This window comes from Artibeus jamaicensis, unplaced genomic scaffold (assembly GCF_021234435.1).
Source record: "Artibeus jamaicensis isolate MK-2021 breed Jamaican fruit bat unplaced genomic scaffold, CSHL_Jam_final contig_465, whole genome shotgun sequence".
Classification (NCBI taxonomy): Eukaryota; Metazoa; Chordata; class Mammalia; order Chiroptera; family Phyllostomidae; genus Artibeus; species Artibeus jamaicensis.
Genome location: NW_026521843.1, coordinates 13,134,877 through 13,155,578, shown reverse-complemented (window position 1 = coordinate 13,155,578; position 20,702 = coordinate 13,134,877). Strand labels below are relative to the sequence as shown.

The 20,702-nt window shown below is 48.9% G+C and overlaps 1 protein-coding gene across 3 annotated transcripts in view; it reads right to left on the bottom strand.

Annotated features, from left to right (window-relative positions):
* The window catches only part of EFR3B (EFR3 homolog B), a 71,357-nt gene that overhangs the window by 20,875 nt on the left and 29,780 nt on the right, over positions 1-20,702 (bottom strand). For all 3 annotated transcript variants that reach the window (XM_037146784.2, XM_037146785.2, XM_037146786.2), the window contains exons 3-4: positions 20,220-20,347; positions 9,023-9,173 (exon numbers count right to left, since the gene is read on the bottom strand). In XM_037146784.2, coding sequence (XP_037002679.1) covers positions 9,023-9,173; positions 20,220-20,347 — 279 coding nt within the window. The remainder of the gene's footprint in view (positions 1-9,022; positions 9,174-20,219; positions 20,348-20,702) is intronic.

The following is a 20,702-nucleotide window of genomic DNA, read 5'->3' as shown; positions in this document are numbered from 1 at the left end:
CAACTCAGAAATTTGATTAAAAAGTGTAGTCACATTTGATGGTTCAAAACTGGGGCAAATTTTTAAGTTTGCCTCTTCGTTTCAGCAAGTCTTGCTCGGCACTCCCAGCAGCGAGGGCCTTCTGCGTCACCATACACGTCACAGGTCTCAGCAGGGACTTAGTTTCCACCAAGTCCCGCAGAGTCAAATTACTCAAACACAAATATAATTCTTATAGGTTATTTCATTTGTTATTAACTTCTAGTGCAAACAATAAAAAGACCAGATTTGAAATGTATCCTCCATTATTCGGACTCACATTATTCAATTGCTACAGACATTTTTATGGGTTCAAAAAGGATGTCCGATTGAGATCGTTCTAGTAGCAATTTGCTCCAGACTCCAGCTGGTGCCTCAGAATTCAACTCTGTGCTGACGTTATTCACCAGCGATCGCATCGGATCCACGGTTAAGGGTTCGATCTCATAAGACTGCTCCGCTTCGGACTCCTGTGACAAGTCCGGGCTGTCACCTGTGCTTCTGACTGACCAGCTGTGAGTGGGAGGTTCCCACGACCCCTCCTTGGGTTTGAGTTATTTACTGGAGTGGCTCCCAGTACTCAGAGAAGCATGTTAGTTACTGCATGACCAGCTGGTTACAGAACGGCTTATATGACGCAGGACCAGCCAGATGGCAGAGACTCGGAGAAGAGCCACGTGGGAGTGGGTGCAGCGCTTCCATGCCCCCTCCAAGAGCGCTCACTCTTCACATTCCGCCCGGTCACCAACTCAGAGGTTCTCTGCACCCCAACCTTCCACCTGTCCACAGAGGCCTCATCGCACAGGCACAACTGATTAAATCCTTGGCTACTGGCGAGTGAGCTCATTCTTCAGCCCCTCTCCTCCTCTCCCTGCAGGGTGTGACTGGGTGGGGTGGAGGGACTGAAATTTCCAACCCTCTAGTCCTGGGGGTGGGTCTCCTCCAAAAGTCACCTCATTGAAACAAACCCCGTTGGGGTAGAAATGGGATCATTACGAGTAACAAGACACTTGTTTCACCTTCAGGGTGCTCGTCACTGAGGGGGTTTCGAGGGTTTTAGGGGCTCTGCACCAGAAACAGGGACTAAGACCAAGCACACATTTCTGGTTACATACCACAGTATCACGCCTGCTATAAAGTGACGCAGTCAGAGCGCCCTCACAACATTCAGTGTTAATTGTCCAACTATTTTCCCATTCAACTACTTAAAAGTGGTTCATGAGTTTTTTTTCTGGACGAAATGAGAAATTTCCAGAAGCATGATTACTTATTGTAGTTTTTTTTCATGCAATAATACATATACATTTCTTTTCTGCTGACTGATAACAATCTCAACATGCAAAGCTGATCAGCTGATCTTTCCTTCTGAGACACATCCACAAGGCTAACATACATTTGCAAGCAAATGTTCTGATACTAGCAATGAACCCCAATGACGGGGCTGGTACCGTGGATGTGGTTATGCAGGAGAGGTCTGGTGGAATCCACACTATAACAAGATCACTGATTAGATTCAGGAGTAGTTCTAGACATGACAGCACTTGGCTCTGTGATCTTCATAAGGCCCAAAAGGCTAGAACACAGACTTAAGCTGATATCAAGGCTGAAGCTAAGTTTATCTGAAGCTAAATTGGGGTGCATTGCTGCCCTTGATCATGAACAGGATATTCCCAGGCTGCACTCCCCACGGCAGAACCTGGCTCGGGCCGGCTGTCTGCCCACACAGACGGAACGTGCAGCTGCAGGGGGTTCTGACTGCAGGTCCACGCTGACCAGTGCGGTGGCCTTCGAGTGGGACCTGCAAGTTCTCCTACATTCTGGTTTTCCCATTTATAAACCGAGCAGCCCACTCTTCATTCAAAGTTCTGATTTTTTTCACTTGCACTATATTTCTTCCACATATGACGAGGCAGCTTAAAATAAGACTGACTACTTGTGTGGATGCAAAATTGTGCACATTTGAGACTCGTTTAAAATAAGACTGGAAAAAAAAAGAGGCCACCGATAGAGGGAGAAGCTGTCCAACCAAGACTTTGCCCCTGACAGTTAGTGACAGCATGGACTCAATGCATGTCAGGGGAATGAATGACCCAAGTTCACATTCACTGGTTTGGGGGTTTATGGGCTAATGGCAATGAAAGTTCAGAAGCCTCTATATAGTAGGTGCTGCCTTAAGCATTTTACATACATCATCTCTTTTGTTTCCTAAAATGACTCTAAGCCAGAGGGCTATTATTACTACTCTCATCTTACAAAGAGACCAAGACCACGAACACTTAGTAACCTGCTCAGGGCCCTGCTGGGGTAGCCCCGGGCCACCCTGCTGCAGCCTCCACCTCAGGCTTCCGAGGCCAGAGCTCGGCCCTAAAACCCTCTCCTGGCTTTTGGGCCTGCTGGCTGCTTCCTCTGGTGCCTCAGGCCAAGTGACTCAGGACTGCGGAGTGAATGGTGAGGGATGGTGGATATTGTCAGGGAACAATAAGCAGAGGATGGAGAAGCAGCCGGGGGTGACCTTCGATGGGTCTTACGAAGGGGGTTGGCGGAGTGAGGCTGCTGCTCTCCAGACACTACGGAAACGCTCACGTTCCTGCCACCAGCCGGACACGCTGGGCCCGTCTGGGACAAGGGCCAGGCATTTGCCTCTTAACAAAGTCCCGGGAAATGCTGGTGGCCGGTCCCACGGTCCGACACCCATGCTTGAGAGAGAGCACAGGGTCAGTGCAAGGCAACTTGGCCTCCTCTCTTCTCCAGCTCCTCTCCGCACCCTGACGCTGCTCCGATTCCATCCCTACCTCTGTGCTGTGTGCCCTCAAGTCCCCTTTCACCTTCAGCTTTGACTTTCCTCAAAGTGTGGTGGAGCCACAAGCACGACTGTGGCTGGTCGGCTGGCGCGGCCTGGTGGCGTGGCCTGGGCCGTAGTCTGTGCTGTCCAGGCCGCTACGACCAACCCTCCTTGACCCCCACCCCCCACCAGCTGTAAGGGTAGAACTGAGATTCCAATCCATTTTTAAAATTGGAGAAATCGCTGACAGCCACAAAGGGTAGAAAACAGGCATGGGGGGTCCTTTGTCCCTTTAAGTGAAACCTCAACCAGTAGACATGGAAATGTCCTGAGGCAGCTGAGAAGGACAAAGCTTGAGCAGGTTGCTGTGGAAACATAGGGAAGCTTGTCCTTGGTAGTAGCGATCAGTCAAGGCCAGAGACATGACCACCTCCTTTGAACTGAAGGGCCGTGGGCTTGAACCAAGGGCTGAAAGGATGGCCCCGCCCTGGCTCCATCTCTGGGGCCCAGTGCTGGCTGGGAGGTTCAGGCTGTCAGCCAGTGCATTTCCATGCCCACCAGGACTCTCGCTCTCCACGAAGCCTGGTAATGAGACTGCACTTACTGCCGCACAGAGGGTGCATGCCCTGTTTATTATAGTATGGGTGGCACCATGTGAGCTGATGAAATAGGCACCTTTTTGGTACGAGGGTCTCCGAGCATCCTTAGAAACCCTGGGTTTGATGGCCTGATAGGAGGAGCTTCCCTTCTCCGAGCCTGCAGGAAGGACAGGACAGACGCACCAGCCCCGATGACCTTGGCCTGCAGCGTCCCATGGGGAATGCTCCTAAAGAGCCCACCCAAAGCTGTTCCTGCCAGGAGGGGGCCAAACAGCATGGCTCAGAGGGTGAGACTGGGGTGCTTTGTGGGGGCTCTGGTCAAGGAACCACCCCTGCTGGGGAAGGAAGTCCTGGGGGAAGCGTGCTGAGCTGGGGCGGAGACTCGAAGGTGCTGCAGCGCTTCACTCCCCCAGAGCAGACAGCACAGCGTCAGGGCCACAAGGAGGGTCTGGGGCTCAATCGTACTTCTGAATCCCAGTGCCTCCACTTATTAGGAGGCCGGCCTGGGGCAAGTGACCCAGGCTCCCTAAACCTCAGTCTCTCATCTGTACAATGGGGCTCTCGAGAGTAGCGGCTGCCTCATAGACTTGGTGTGACCAGCCCCTCACAGTTAACAGCTGTGGCCTCCCCCTCCAGCCGCCCCCCACCCCCCTTGCCCACTACCAAGCCAGGGCATTTTTGGCTTATGGTCAACACTCCATGAGTTTTCACTGGGCCCACTTACCTGTGCACTGGTCACTATTTTTTGACAAGCCAGAACTGTCTGTCTGTTTCACCCCTACCATTGCTGTTCATACCTTACAAGTGGCTTTTATAAAAGGTTACCTGCCTAAATGATGAGATTGTGAAATAATAAAGTTGGTTTCTTAAGAAATAAAAAAGATATTACAATGATGTGAAAGGTCTCCATAGCAACGAACTCAAAATCCTGAACACGTGACACTTCAAAGGCCGTGGGTACTGCTAGGTCCAACCTTTCAAGATCAAAGTTGCGGCCCTTCATAGGCCCCAAAGGGTGCCCAGCTTGCTGGAGCAGGTGGGCAGCGCTGCGGTACAGACGGGAAGGAGCCACAACTGTGTGAAAAGTGAGAGGTGCCAAGGGCCTGGGTCAACAGAGAGGGAAGGTCCAGATACTGACACTGCAAAGCCAGCTCCCCACACGCTCCCCCATCTGGAAAGCGGAGGCTGAGCTGGCCAATCTCGCTTTGGCGCTGCTGAGCCTCCCCAGGCAGAAGTCAGCTCTTCCTCCCACAGACAGGCCTTCCGGGCCTTGCAGCTCCCCACTGTCAACAACAGAACCGAGGTTTCAAATGCCGGGCAGAGGGAGAAGGCCGACTCTCCCTACCCAGGACTGCAGGCCTCTTTGCTGTGTTTACCTACACAAGGAGGAAGGAAGCAGTACTTTCGCTTCCCTGAGCAATTCTAGGAGACCCACTGGTCCCCAGCAGGGCTGATCTCTGCACCAGTGTTGGACATGGTAGCATTTCCATTTTTTGGATGACAGTTTAAAACACAAGAGAGGATGAGACTGTCCGTGGGTGGCATATATGCGTGAGAAGAGGATGGAACCAACCTTGGGGACCACAGACACTTCAGGGGCACATAGAGGAAGAGAACCATGGAAAGAAACTGTTTTGGTTTCCTGTTGCTGCTGCAGTGAATGACCACAGTTTTGTGGCTGAAAGCAACACAAATTTGTCATCTTACAGTTCTGAGATCAGAAGTCCTAAGTGGGCCTGCAGGGTGCTCCTTCTGAAGGATTGAGGGGAGCACTGGTTTTCTTAACTTTTCTAGCTTCCAGCAGCACCAACATCCCTGGGCTCATGGTCCCCTCGTCCACCTTCCAGGGCAGCAGACCAGCACCTTCAACTCTTTCTCTCCATCCTTCTGATCCCATCACCACGTCACCTGCCTGCCCCCGATCCTCTGGCCTCCCTCTTACAAAGATCTTTGCCACTAGGTTGGGCCCACCTGGATAATCCAGGATAATCTCCCCATTTTAGGATCCTTAACTGGATCACATCTACAAAGTCCCTCTTATCGTATAAGGTAATATTTACAGATTCCAGGGATTAGAACATGCACACCCTGAGGGACCGTTATCCAGCCAGCCACAGAAACAAAGAAAAACGAGCCAGGTGGGAAGAGCCAGTGAGACAGGGACCGGAAGTGAAGGGAGTGTGAAGGAGGTGCAGTCCATGGGGAGAGACGCCACCACAGATCAAACATCAGCTGCGGGCGAGCTGGGGATGGTTACTTGCACAGCTGCACGGATTCCTAGCTGCAAGGACAAAAATGTGCTTTTCCAGCAGAGCGACCCCAAGTCACCCTGCTAACCCGGGATTGCACTTAGCATCCGTGAAAGTGCGACGCCAGACACCGGGGCTCTTGTTGCGATGCTCAGCGTCATACCCAGTGTCCCTGCGAAGTAATGTGGCAAAAGTCTTGAACGGGATCCAACCAAGCCGTCAGAGCTAACTCCAATTCTCAGGAAGTACAGGAGACAGGAGACAAAACAAATGACACCGCAAGGAAGCAACCGACAAACCTGGAATGTGGGCCCCCTTACAAAGCAACTGACCTGGTCACTTCAGAAGGTCAATGTCATGAGAAACTAAGGAGGTCAGGAGAGTGGCTGGGACTGAGAGATGTAGGAGACACAGAAAACAAAGTAAATGCATGATGCTTATCGAATCCTGATGGGAAAGTGAGCAATAAAAGACAATATGGGGACTATCAGGAAAATTTGAATTGGGACAAAATATTTTTTTTAAATCAGGGAATGATAGCTTTGTTAGGTGAGCTAAAGGTATTTTGTGGCTATGTAGAACATAACATTTTGGTTTTTTTCTTGTGTATTTATTTTTACACTGGATGATACTCGAACTTATGTTTGGACTCAGGGAAGGAGCCAGAGAAACGAGAAGGGTGGAAATAAGGAGAAACAATAGATATAGGAAGAGAGAAGGAAAGAGAAAGGAGGAAGGAAGGAAGGAAGGAAGGAAGGAAGGAAGGAAGGAAGGAAGGAAGGAAGGAAGGAAGGGAGGGAGGGAGGGAAGGCAGGAAGGGGGAAAGAAGGGGTGGAGAAGGAAACCCTGCACAGGTAAGACTGCAATGAGTCAGAGGTCCCCGAATCTGCTGCTAGTGCCACCAGGGAAACGAGACCCAAACTCCCAGGTGCCCCCTCCAGAGACGCTGACTAGTAGGCATGGCTGAGACCCGGGAATCTGCAGGTACCCGCGGCTCTCCAGGAGACTCTGTCATTAGCCAGGTTTGGGGCCTTGAAGGGGCTGGGCTTCCAAAGACACTCTGCAGAGGGAAGAAATCTGTTCCGAGCCGATCCAGGCAGCAACACCAGGACTGAGGAGAAAGCTACCGCAGGCTGAGGTGACTCAGGGTGAGCGTGACCACAGGGAGGCTGGTGCCAAGGTTGGGCTCGAGGGACAGGACCCCACACTGGGAGCAGTCCAGGGAGGAGAGCGCACTGCCACAGGGCTGAACGAATCACCACAAATCACCTCTAACGCCAGCGCTCCTGCTGTGGGGCACAGATGAGCTACTTGACTTTCCAGGGCCCCGTTTCCAGGTGGAAAAATCCAGCAAAATGGGGGTGGTAGGTAAGCTCTAGTTTTCTTTTTCTTTTCCTTCCTCCCTTCCTTCCTTCCTTCCTTCCTTCCTTCCTTCCTTCCTTCCTTCCTTCCTTCCTTCCTTCCTTCCTCCCTTCTCTCTCTCTCTTTCTCTCTTTCTTTCTTTCCTCCTTCCTTGTTTCCTTTCAACTTTCTGACAGGAAAACCCTTTATCCAAAAGAAATGTTGCAAGCTTCCACACAGAGCCCTTCCGTTCCTCCTCCCGTAGCAGCCCCCCCCCCCCCGGGGCCCCCACAATACCTCCAACTCCCCAGGAGAACCAGTTGAAACGCCTAGGCCCGACTCTCTAAGATTATATCAAGCACTCCCACGCTGGCAGTTCTAAAACGATGAGGAGCAAAAGAATGTCCCTCTTGGGAAGGTCCAAGAGGCTTCCAGCTTAGAGAGCTGGAAGGAGCATCCAGGTGACAGCCATCACTAGCAGAGGCTGCCTCCGAGGCTGGACTCTGAGTCGACTGCAATTATTTGACTTGGCGTTCTTATAATTGCTTGTCCTTACACAACCCTCACAGTCTGCTGTACAGATCATTAGTCGAACTCACTGCCTTGCTGATGCAACGATTCCCTGTGATAGGGATCTAGCAGTTTGCAGGGCCCTGAATTGTCAAGCGTACAGTTAACAAAACGCCCACCCAGGGCCAGGATCTGCTGTGGGGAAAGCGAGAGCCAGTGGCCACCTGCTTCTGTGTCCCACCGCCCCTGTCGTGGGGACACGCCTTCTAGATGACTGGTTTATTTTCAATTCAGATGTTCTCTTCTAGACCATAGTTATCTGAAACAGGACAAGTAATACAGTATCTGAAGCTGTTGCCAGGGCAACCTGACAAAAGACTCCGCCCTCAGCTACTGTACATGTAATTTATCAAAGGCAGCTGGACCAAGAGGGAGGAAAGAGAAGGGTGTTGGTTGTGACTTCGGTCTTAGACAGCAAAGTCGGAAGACCGTTTTCTGGTGACCTCAGCTCATGCAGAACGGGAAAAGCAGTTGTGACCCATGCGATGAGAATTCAGAAGAGTCAGCAGGGGATGCTCAGGGGGGAACCCTTAAACGTTTTTGGGGTGATATCTGTAACAGAGTTGCATATCAGAGCTTTTAACACCTAGCTGCCTGAAGATTGAGCTGGAAATACACCCTGAAGGGGAACTAAAAAGAAGGGTGAGAAATCGTAGAAGTTCTCAGCTCGGCAACACTCAGTACTCGAATACCTATGGACAGCCAACAGCCGTGTGAAGCTGGGAGTCCTGGGCACATGTGGTGGCTCAGTCCCCCCAAACCCTCACCGCCCCCCCCCCACAGCAGTCACGGTTTGAGACCCGTATTCCAGAGCTTGGAGAGTCGCTGTGCTCTTGGAATCCACAGGAAGACTGAGGCTGGGAGACGGTAACACACTCGAGCTTACCCGGCCACGTACGGGCAGAACTGAGTCAGGAGCCTGGATTCCTGCTTCCTGTGATCTCTCCCTTACCTGGCACCCCTGTGCTGTAAATGTCAGTTTATCCTAGTTCTGAAAGGGGCGCAGCCGGGGCCGAGCTGTGAGGGCGCCAGGCGCCCCCTCCCATCCCTTCCCATCTGTTTTCACCTCTTAGGGCCCCACTTAGAATTACTTAAGGGGAAAATATGCTGCTAGAAAAAGTCCGGAGATCACCAGTCTAAAGGTAAACATCGACTATCTTGGATAATGGCGATGGTCGCACAGCCTTGGGAATATACCAGAACCCTGAATCATGTGCTTTAATATGGGGAACTTTATTTTTAAAATGAATTTTATCTAGGATATAGTTATATACATTATCATATAGAAATCAAATATTTATATTCAAGTAAAAACTAAACGCAGCCTTAGTCACACAAAAGGGGGACAGTGGGACGAGCACTGGGTTGTGCTCAGGGTCGGAAACCAAATGGGAATGGATCCCAGCGCCGGCCCAGAGGCCCCACCGCCGTCCCCTGACCCGGCCCCTCGCGGGGCCACTCACCGAGTTGGTGCCGAGGATCTGCAGGTTGGGCTTCTCCGACTCCAGAAGCTTGGCCACCATCTTGAGGAAGCTCTCCACGAACAGGTTGATGCTCTGGCAGTGGCAGGCCATGAGCAGCTGGTCCAGCGCCTCCATGGCGATGCACACAGACCTGGGGAGACAGCGCCCATGCATCACTCAGCCGCGTGCACCACGTGACCGGGCAGTGACTTCCTGGGCAGCATCGGGAAAGGAAACGTCTACCAGCTGTGGACGGCCAGATGCCATTCTGCCGAGCGCAGCCCAGCACAGAGGACGGGGCTGGCAGAACCTAAAGGCCGACTCCTCCGGCCCCGCACTTTGCTGCTGAAGACCATGAGGACAGACGAAGGCACCATTTCATGAGGAAATACAAGCAAAAGGACTGGTGCCCAGAAGAGCAAAATCTGTCCCCAAAGCCAGTGAGATCAGAGAATTACCTGGTCCCAGTCAAGAAGTGTTTGTTGAGCACCCACTGAGGAAAAGCGCCGTCCCAGGCAGTGCCGGCGGTGTGAGGACGAAGAAGTCCTCCCAGTTAGAGAGCCTAGAGGCTGATGGTGAGGGAAGTACAGAGCTACCTCCCCTGCAGGGAAAATAAGAAACGCTACGGGAAAATCAGTACCGCATCCCACGAGGGCTCCAGAGAAGGAAAGAGATGGCGCCAGGTGGGAGGCCGTGAAGAACTTTATGAGCAAAGTTTATGAAGATTCTTCATGAAGAATCTGAGATGGGCCTGGACCAGCCAACAGCAAAGGTCAAGCAGCACAAAGTTTGCAAGTTTTGTGTTTGAAGATCTCAGGTCTATGACGACCCATGCAAATAATACATTGGTGGCATTGGGGTGACACTTACCCCACCAAGGGAGCATTTTTACCTCATGGAGGATAAGAGAGGCAAAGAATTAAAGTGCTTTTCACCTCATGAAGAAGGTGGTCTCTGTCAGTTCTAACCCCCTAGCTAGTCAATTCTCCTAACGTCTAAAACCTGAGTGAATACCTTGAGCACTAGGAATATGGAACATCCGATGGTGAATAGCTTACCAGTTAAGTCTGCCCATCCTGCTTTTTTTAAAAATATTTTATTTATTTATTTTCAGAGAGAGGGGAAGGAAAAGAGAAAGAGAGGGAGAGAAACATCAATGTGTGGTTGCCTCTCATGTGTCCCCCACTGGGAACTGGCCTGCTACCCAGGCATGTGCCCTGACTGGGAATCGAACCTCGATCGCATGGTTCACAGGCCCGCGCTCAATTAACTGAGCTACACCAGCCAGAGCTGCCGTCCTGCTTTTTGACAACCAAATAAAACCTCTTCAGCCCTGGTTGGTGTGACTCAGTTGGCTGGAACATCATTCCATAAACCGAAAGGTTGTAAGTTTGATTTCCAGTCACGGTTTGAGTCCCGGTGAGGTTGCAGGTTTGGTCCCCAGTAGGGCAGGTACAAGAGGCAACCGATCGATGCTTCTCTCACATCAATGTTTCTCTCCCTCTCTCTCTTCTTCCCTTCCCTGCTCTCTGAAGTCAATAATCATATTCAAAAAAAAATCCCCCTTCTTTATTATTTCAAGTAAATCCTAATAACTTCTGTATCCATTAATCACAATTCTACTTTCAGGAGCGGCAAGAAAGAGGGCTGAACCTCCTACCTGCCAGCCCTTCAACCACTTGAGAAAAACAATCTCATTTTTCTTGTTCTCTTCTCCACGCTAAACACACCAATCCTTCCCAAACCAGCCTTCGCAGGACAACCTCCAATTCCCCCATTGGTCATTGTCTTCTTCGATGCCTCTCTTACATCCCCCCCAAAATGCCAGCAATCAAATGCCTACTGAGAGTGAGGAGGGCATGTGGACGCGCACCCCAACATTTGCTCCATGGGAGCGGCGAAGCGAGCACATGGTCAGGGAAGGAAGTGGGTGAAAGACACTGCCCCACTACAAACCATTTGCATTCTAGAGAAAACAATTCATCTTTTTTTTTTAAAGGCTATCTTTTAACTTCTAATGAAGAGGCTGCTGCAAATGTGCCAGAAATTATTGCGGCTGCTCACGAGGAGCATTTCCCAGCCTCTCTTGCTGCTGGGTGAGGCCGCCTGACCGACTACATGCTGCCGTGGAAGTGAGGGAAAGAGAGCTGAGAGGTGTCAGCATCACTTGCTAAAAAACAGGATTGTCCTCCATGTCCTCTCTGTCCCTCCTTCTACCAGTTGTGAAGTGGTGACAACTGGACACCCAGAGATGAAAGCCCCCGGATGGCCGCGTGGTGCGGAGCCCACAGACTGAGTGTGGACCGCTACACGGGAGAGAGAAAAGCCACTCTCATGTTGCTGGAGCTGCTGTGTTTGAGTCTCTTTACCTCCTGAACCTCACGAGGACCCGATAAGTAGTCCGGGAGCGCTTCAGGAGCTGGATGGTGCAAACAGAGGTGGGTGCTGAGCGATCCGCAGCAAACCAAGTGACTGACTTCACAGGAAAGAGAAGTGAGAGTTGAAACGATTCTATCCTGCCAGAGCGGAGCGCTTCACAAGCCTTCGTGAACTCAGAGTGTGGCCTTGGGTGCCCATCACAGGGGTGCGAGTCCTCTACCCGTAGAGCCAAACCACGTGGAAAGGAGAAGCACTTCTTCGTACAGAGAAAACACAGGGGAGGCCAAGTGAATGGAGAACTCCCAAACCTGACTGAGGTGCTAAGGGTCCGGTTAATACCCCTAAGTCAAAAGCAAGTAGCAAAAGACCCCTCTTGAGATTATGATAGAGAGCTCGCCACGGGCTTTTAAGGCGTCAGAGCCGCCTGTCACTCTAAAGTCAGGTCCAGATGCTAAATGTACACGAAAGGAGGGACTCAAAGACTTGTTCTTTATGCTGCAGTCCAAATCAAATCCACCTTTGAAGGTCAGGCAAATATTGAAAAATCCTTGATCAGCTAGTCTTTGTCTTCTTAAAATTTTTTAATTTTATTCTCAAGAGAAGGGAAGGGAGGGAGAAAGAGAGGCAGACAAATATCGGTGTAAGAGAGAAACATTGATCGGTTGCCTGTTGCAGGCGCCCTTACTGGGGACCAAACACGCAACCCAGGCATGTGCCCTGACCTCTAGGTTTGCACTATGACCCCTAATCAACTGAGCCACACCAGTCAGGGCTGTCTTCTGTTTTCTTTTTCTTTTTTTTGTCAAATGACTTTTTAAATTAAATTTAAGTATAGTTGGTATATAATCTTACATTGGTCATATTAGTTTCAGGTGTATAATGCAGCGATTCAACATTTAAAAAAAAGATTTTATTTATTTTTAGAGAGAGGGGAAGGGAAGGAGAAAGAGTGGGCGAGAAACATCAATCTGTGGTTGCCTCTCATGTGCTCCCCACTGGGGACCTGGCCTGCAACTTAGGCATGTGCCCTAGACTGGGAATCGAACCAGCAACCCTCTAATTCGCAGGCCTGCACTCAGTCCACTGAGCTACACCAGCCAGGGTACATTTTTATATTTTAGAGTGTGATTGATCACCCAATAATTTGAGTAATCACCTGTCACTGTGTAAACTTATCATAATATTATTGACTATATCCACCCCCCCTTTTTACCCACACTCCCACCGCCCTCTCTTCTGATAACCATCTTGTGTCTCTCTTTCTATTTTGTTCATTTGTTTTGTTTTGTGTTTTTGATTCCACATATAAGTGAAATCATATGGTATTTGTCTTTCTATGCCTGACTTATTTCACTTAGCATATAGCATAATATCCTAGATCCATCTGTGTTGTCACAAGTGGCAAGATTTCATTCTTTTTTTGTTGCTGCATAATATTCCTCTGTGTATGCGTGAGATATAACATATCTTCTTTATCCACTCATCTATCCATGGACAAGTAGATTGGTTCTATATCTTGGCTATTGTAAATAATGCTGCAATGAACAAAGGGAGGTGCATGTATCTTTTTTAATTATTTGGATAAATACCCAGTAGTGGAGTTGCTGGGTCATAGGGTATATCTATTTTCAGTTATGTGAGGAATCTCCATACTGTTTTCGATAGCAGCTGCACAAATTTGCAGTCCCACAAACAGTTCATGAGGGTTCCCTTTTCTCCACATCTTCACCGACATTATTTGTTGACCTTTTGATAATAGACGGTCTGACTGTTGTGAGGTGGTATTTCACTGTGGTTTTGATATGCATTTTCCTGGTGATTAGTGATGTTGGGAATCTTTTCATATGTCTCTTGGCCATCTGTTTTTTAATCTATTTTTAACTTAATTTTTTTTGCCATCTGTGTGTCTTCTTTGGAAAGATGTCTTTTCATGTTGTCTGCCCATTTTTTTAATTGAATTATTTACTTTTTGTTATTGATTTGTGTGAGTTTCTTATATATTTTAGATATCAACCTCTTACCAGAATATATCATTTGTAAATATATTCTGTCATTCAGTAGGTTGCCTTTATGTTTTGTTGAAGGTTTCCTTCACTGTGCGGGTTTTTAGTTTGAGATAGTCCCATTTGTTTATTTTTTTTCTTTTGTTTCTGTTGCTCTAGGGGATACTAACGAAAAGATATTACTCAGACTGATGTCAGATAGTTTACTTCCCATGTTTTCTTCTAGGAGTTTCATGGTTTCAGGGCTTACAATGAAGTCTTTAAGCCATTTTGAGTTTACTTTTTTATATGGGATAAACAAGTAGTCCAGTTATTCCAACACCATTTGTTGAAGAGAACTTCATTACTTTAATGTATAGTTTTACCTCCTTTATCATAAATTAGTTGACCATAAAAGCAAGGGTTTTTTCTCAGTTGTCTTTTTTTAAAAATATTTTATTTATTTATCTTTAGAGGGGAAGGGAAGGAGAGAGGGAGAGAAATGTCAATGTGTGGTTGCCTCTTGTGAGTCCCCTGCTAGGAACTGGCCTGCAACCCAGGCATGTGCCCCAACTGGGAATCAAACCACGATTCTTTGGTTTGCCGGCCCACGCTCAATCCACTGAGTTACACCAGCCAGGGCAGTTGTCTTCTATTCCATTGATCTGTGTGTCTGTTTTTTGAGTCAGTACCATACTGTTTTGATTATTATAGCTTTGTAGTATAGTTTGAGATAAGAGTGCGTGATACCTCCAACTTTATTCTTATTTCTGAAGATTTCTTTTACTATTCGGAGTCTTCTGTGGTTCCATATAAATCTTAGAATATCTGTTCTAGTTATGAGAAGAATGTCATTGATATTTTGATAGGAATGGCACTGCCCACAACACAAGGCTCCACAATAATTCAGTTTCATTATTGTGTGTCAAAACTGTCTTGTACATGAGTCAGCTTTGCAAATCCAAGCATATAAATTAATAGCAATCATGGCATCTTCTACATTTTTATTTTGAGACACAGAAACCATCTCTTAGGTACCCTTCAGCTAACTTCTACATGGAGCAACCATAAGGAACACAGCCTCTCTACTCTGAAATTTTCCTGTCCACTCTTATATAATGTTTATTTCTTTTACCTATGTGAACTCTCAACCATGGTTAAATTGTTATTTAATATTATGAGACTAAAATATTATTCAATATCATGAAATCGTTGTCTCTGGGCACATTCACAAATGGATCAGAGTATCTTTTCAATACAAAGACAGCAGTGGGCCTTTGAGCTCCTTCAGTGAACAAAGTTGCCATTCCTCCCTGCTCTGGGCGCCGGCCGTGATAGCCTGTGATAGCCTCGCCCTTCTTGTTACAGCTTTGACCTTCAGAGGCCATCACAGCTGCAGTCCAGGAAACCTGCTGTGCCTTGTGCATCCAGTCCCAGCATGTTTCACGTCCACTGTGTGGGCCAGTGAAGCAGACTGACTCTTACAGGCCTGGGGCCCTTCCAAAGGGGACAGACTGTCCCTGCAGACAAACCTGGACACATTCTGGTAACCAAACGTGGCAGGTGGGAAATGGGGGCAGGCAGCGTGGGATTCGCTTCGCTGATGAATCATCCCAGAACCCTTCTGTATGAAGGTTTCACCATTATTTTACAGAGTTTAAATGGGGAAAAGGAAGGGGTGGGGTGGAGTTTAGCAAGAGAAGAAACTAGAAGGCCTCTCAAACCCCAGATCTTAGATTGCTTTTTTTCCTTTTCCTATGAAAAGTTCCCAGAAAAATCCTGATAAGAAAAAAACTATCCTTTGCAAGAAAAAAAAAATTGGCTATTGACCAGAAGTGGAAATTTTGAGAAAAAGTCAAAGTTACCTGGCTGGTATAGCTCAGTGGATTGAGCACGGGCCTGAGAACCAGACAATCGAGGTTCGATTCCCAGTCAGGGCACATACCGGGGTTGCAGGCAGGTTCCCTGCAGGCCAGTTCCCAGCAGGGGATGCATGAAAGGCAACCCTACATTGATGTTTCTCTCCCTCTCTCCTTCCCTTTCCCTCTAAAGATAAATAAATAAAATCTTAAAAAAAAAGTCAAAGTTATGGGAGAAGTGAAACTGAAAAGTAAAGAAGATTAAGGCCTAGTTCCTTGGACATACTACCCTTCATTTTCCATCTTTGATTCCAGTTCTAAGGATGGAAGGATTGTAATTATGAACTTGACTTTTCAAAGTGTCTTAGATTAAAAGAAGTTAATGGAACCTTGGAACACCCGAGCCCAGGGCTTGCTGCCTCGGTCCTTCCATACCATAACCTTCCAGGGATGTCCTACAGTTGCACAACAAATAGAGCACAGGCTTCTCAGGGTGCCACCTGTTGGAGGGGGCCAGGCTGAGATGGGTGGGTCTCTGCAGGGGTCTTATCGGGGCTTTGCATCCTGGAAGGCGTCCAAGGTAGCAATAGGTCTGGGAAACCGAACTGGCGGACCGAGTACTTGGAGCAGAATGGAACAGGAAGGAGGTGCTGAGGGCTAGCCCATTTCAGGGCCAAGAGATAAGGCAAGGACCATTATAAACCACAGCAGCAGGTGACAATCAAGGGCCCTGACAGTAGCAAGACTGCCCAGCAGGTGAGGAGGGCGGGACCCAAGGGATTCTGGGTGGACTGTGGTTCATGGGCAGCAAGCAAGCTCTGGAGAGGACACTTGGTGGGTTTAATAACTGGAACTCAGGGTCAAGGGTCAAGGCAGGTGAGTTGTAACAACTGAGGAAAACACAAAGAGGCTCTGGTGTGTAGGAATGAGGCAAGAAGTACCTTAAATTGAACTCCAGAATAGGTAGCTGGTTGTCCTTGAACACTCTGTGCTAAGTAAGGAGTGGCCCCAGGAGCCAGGGAGGCCTCTCAGGAAGGAGAAGCAGGCAGACGAAATCTGGGAAGCAGCCTCAGTTGGAGAGGAAAGACAGATCCCGGCCTGGAGATGAGGCCCAGCAGGCAGGAGAGAAGGGGCAGCTTCGGCAAGGCCAGCCGTTGCCCGAGAGTCACTCAAAGAGCAGTGGTCTTGACAAAGAACTTCTGGGCCACTCGAATGTGTTTGATCAGCCCCACTACCGGACAGAACCTTTGGGGCTCTAGGGGCCCCAAAATTAGTGGCTGACCTCAGCCAGTGGAGAGAAGGATGAACCTCCTCCTCTAGTAGGAATCTGTGGTATCTCTGAAGGGTCAACCCTGTCTTCCACCCAGGTTCAAGGTCCTTCTGGAGAATGTGTACCTTTCGGGAGCTCTACCAGGTCAGCTTTGGAGCCAGGCTCCCCAGGGAGCAGCCCATTCCTGGTGGCGCGGGTGTCTCCACCCTCCGAGGCTCTGGACACCGGGGCGCTTGGCAGCCTGTAAATGGTGTCTGTGCACGGTCAACGTTCTCCAGTCATTGTCACCTGTCCCTGCAGCACTGCTGTTTCTAGGGGTTTGCTGGCCAACAGCTACACTGGATGGGAAACCCACAAAGAGGAAGGAGAGAAGCATGAGGAATTTTTGCTCTTTCCTGTTCTTATGCACTGCCCGTCACCAACCATGCTGATAAAAAATACCTTGAATTTCACTACTCGTGCCCCTCTGCCCACATCTGGTTGCCTTCCCCGATGCTAAACACACAGGGACGCAGCTTCACACACAGCCGGAGCGTGGCCGTGCTGCAGGGGGGCTGTGGGGCAGAGGAGGGCGGCTTCGCCACCGGGTCCAATATCTAAAAACAGTGTCCACGTGATCAAACCGTAAACACGGACGCCTGCAGGAAGGCAAGGAGACGCAGCCCCACGGACTTTCTGCAGGCAGATTTTCTGCTCTTCCAGACCATCAGCGATGAGGAAGGGATGGTGAAGAGTGAGGCGCTGGGTAGGAGAGGACAGGGAGGGGGAGGAGAGACCTTGGTTCCAACAGATTTTTCTTCTCTAAATGCTTATGATCAGAGCCCCCAGTGAGGCTTCCAAGGCTTCAAATACTTAGATGTGGCAATGGCTATTTTTAACAGAACGATGCCAATTTTGAATTGCAGTTCTGAGGGCAGTGGAATAACGCTAAGTGGCTCTTCTGCTGGCCACAGAATGTTTTTACTGAGAAGGCAGGCAAAAGTAGTACTAAATGTTTAATGTTATCGCTCACATACTGGTCTTAGGTTCAGTCTAGCACAAAGTCATCTGCATGCACGGGAACCTGCTTTGTTGCATGTCAAGGCGATTTATATAATTAGCATGCACACTATATTCATGTCCTTTTTCTTGAGAGTCTGACCTAATTTTATTATTAAAACGATCATAGAAAGGAACAGCGTTTGGCCCTGAGTTTATCCCAGGGATAGCTTGGTTTCGGATTTGCCGGGTCCTGCAGTGGTGTGGACCGCCACACGCTGTCAGTGAGAGGCGAACCTTTTCTCTCTGTTCTCTGTCCATCCTCCTCACCAGCAGGAAGTGGCCTTGCGGGGAGGCAGGGCTGATGAGCCGTGGTGGGGGCCCGAGGAGGAGGTCAAGGGGAGATCGCAGAGAGTTGGAGGGGATTGACAGCCAGGCCATCTCTAGTTGGTCCGGAGCAGGTGAGGACGGCGAGGTGGGCCTGGCGGGAGTGGCTGGGTGGAATGATGGGTTAGGGTAAGGTTGGGGAAGACTCTGGAAGTCAAGTTGAAGAGCTTGGATTTTATTCTAAAGGATCTAGGAAAGCCTAGCTTCAGATCATGTTTTGAAGATCATAGCTCGAAGTGTTAACGGGAGGACCAGACCAGAAAAGGTGAGAAGCAGGGAGACATTTCCAAGGCCACTGACGTAACCCGGACTAAAGGAGAGTAAGCACCCGCCCCAGGAGGAAGGAAGGATGGAGAAATAGCGACAGACTCTTCCACGGCGGGGGCAGGCCGACAGCCTGCGGGAGCTGGTGAGGGGGGTGGGGCGGTTGAGCAAAACGTTTGAAAAAGAGAAAACCCTTGCGGAACCTTGACTGGGGGTGGCGAGCACACAATACACTGTGTCGCAGCGTTTACGTCCGAAACACGTAGAGTTTTGTTAACCAGCTTGACGCCAATAAACTCAATAAAAAAAGGCCTTAGGGAGAATGGGACTTGGGACAACTGCCCGAAATCCACCCTTCCTTCCTCTCTGCCCCCTGCCCCAGGGGCAGTGCCACCAGGGACAGCGGAGGGTCCTTCTCACACCAGCCCCACCCGGAATTGTGGTGCGACAGTGGGTGTGTCCCTGCTCGGCCTGTTTGCTGTGCAGGCAACACACGCTCAGTAGAGAACCTTCGGGAAACACACCCAAAGGGGAACCAGAAAAATCAAAACCGATAAATCCCAACCACGCCGCTCACAAAATGAGGACTCTTAACATTTATGGTATATTTGTTTTTACTCTATTCTCTAGGCATTGAGTTTTTTTCAAAAAGATTTTATTTATTTACTTTTAGAGAGAGGAAAGAGGGGGAGAGAAACATTGATCAGTTGCCTCTCGCAGGCCCCCCGCTGGGGACCTGGCCCGCAACCTGGGCTTGTGCCCTGAGTGGGAATCAAACCAGTGACCTTTCGGTTCACAGGCTGGAGCCCAACCCACTGAGCCACACTCAGCCAGGGCTGAGCTGTACTCTATTTTCCATTTACCTAAGGAATTTTCCATATTACATGAAAACCGTGGTTATAAATACCATTTTATTGACTAGACAGTAGTTTCCCAGTGATAAACACCATAATTTACTGAACTGTTCTCTTCTGGACATGTAAGCTATTTCCCCATTTTCGCTACCATAACAAGCCAGTGGAATAAACATCTTTGTGCGCAAAGTGAGACAATAGCTAAGACTCATTCCTGGGAATAAATGGATGGAGGGGAATCACAGGGTCAAAGGGCATAGTGCTTCCAAAGCACTTCACATATTTCAAAATTGCTTTCTACAAAAGTTCAACCAATTTGCACTTATTCTAGAAAAGAATGAAAATGCCTCTCACGTTGCCATCACTTGGTTAATACTCGAAATAACCTATACTTAGAAAAACGCTCTGATAAGTGAAGGTGGTGTCTAGAATTTCACCCGCATTTTCGACTGTAGGTTTGTTGCACGTCGTCCCATGACTGGCTTGCTGCCAGTTCTAGCTCCTCTTCTCCAAGTTCATTACCTGGGGCCCCTGCCTCAAATCTGCCGCTGCCTCAACTTCCCTGACCCACCCCCACTAATTGGTATGTGCCACTAATAAGCATTTGCACCCTTTGTCTGCTGTGGAAAAAAAACACCTCTTTTCATTGTTTGTCTTTTAAATGTTGATGGTTTCTTTTTTGACATCAAATATCTAAATTTTTAAACAGTTGAATCTATCGATCAGTCATTTTCTTAAAGATTTCTTTTCTCTGCTAAACACAGCCAGTCCTTCTCAGAAGATTGATAAATATTTCACTTAAGGGTATTTTCATGGACAAATTACCCCCAATCTTGCCTTCTCTCTAGAATACAGACAGACCCTCCCCGCTTTGTGAGGCAGGGTGGGTTTGAGGGGAAGAGGGGCACGTTCTGGGTCAGACCAGCTTTTCAAGGCCCCAGACGGCGTGCGAGGGCTTCTGGATGGAGACACAGGGTACGTGGATGCTGGACGGGATGCTCCCGGGAAGCCAGCGTCCCCTTCTTCCCAAACCTTGTGGATAGCGTCAACTTTTATTCCCCTTTAGAAGAGCTCATGGGACCCACTCCTCCATCCCAATCCGCGTTCTGCCAGCCCACTCGGTCATCCCGTGCACTGTCATTTTCATAGGAGGACCCTGTGCTTTATTCTAAAAATGTAACACGGTTTCGGAAAATATTTTCTCCACGTTCCCATACGACTTACCCATATCGATGACGACCCACGTCACGAATGAGCCTCTCGGAGAGGTAAGCGCCGATCCGGTCCAGCTTTTCTGGAGCCGAGAGGGCGTAGAAGGTCAGCTTCTCCATGTTGGTCTTCACCAGGCCATCCTGTAAAAGACAGACCATCCCTGCTCTCCATGGGCCCACTATGGCCAGAAGGGTTCGAGTCTCAAGGTAAATATTAACTCAGTTTAATTGACATTTAGCGGAGTGCCATTGTGTGTTTGACGGAGAACATGCAGATTTCAGGGGTACAGAGATGACTGGGACAGAATTCCTGCCCCCCAGGAGCTCACAGCTGAGCCCAGAGTTTGTCAGCTGTGACTGAAACTACTAAGTGATGTAAATGAACACCTGTCCTGTGTGTGTATGTGTGTACCTACATGCATGTGTATATAGGTACCTGTGTGTGCATGAATGCTTCATGGAAAGTGACTCGGAAGTAGAAGGTGTTGGATATCCA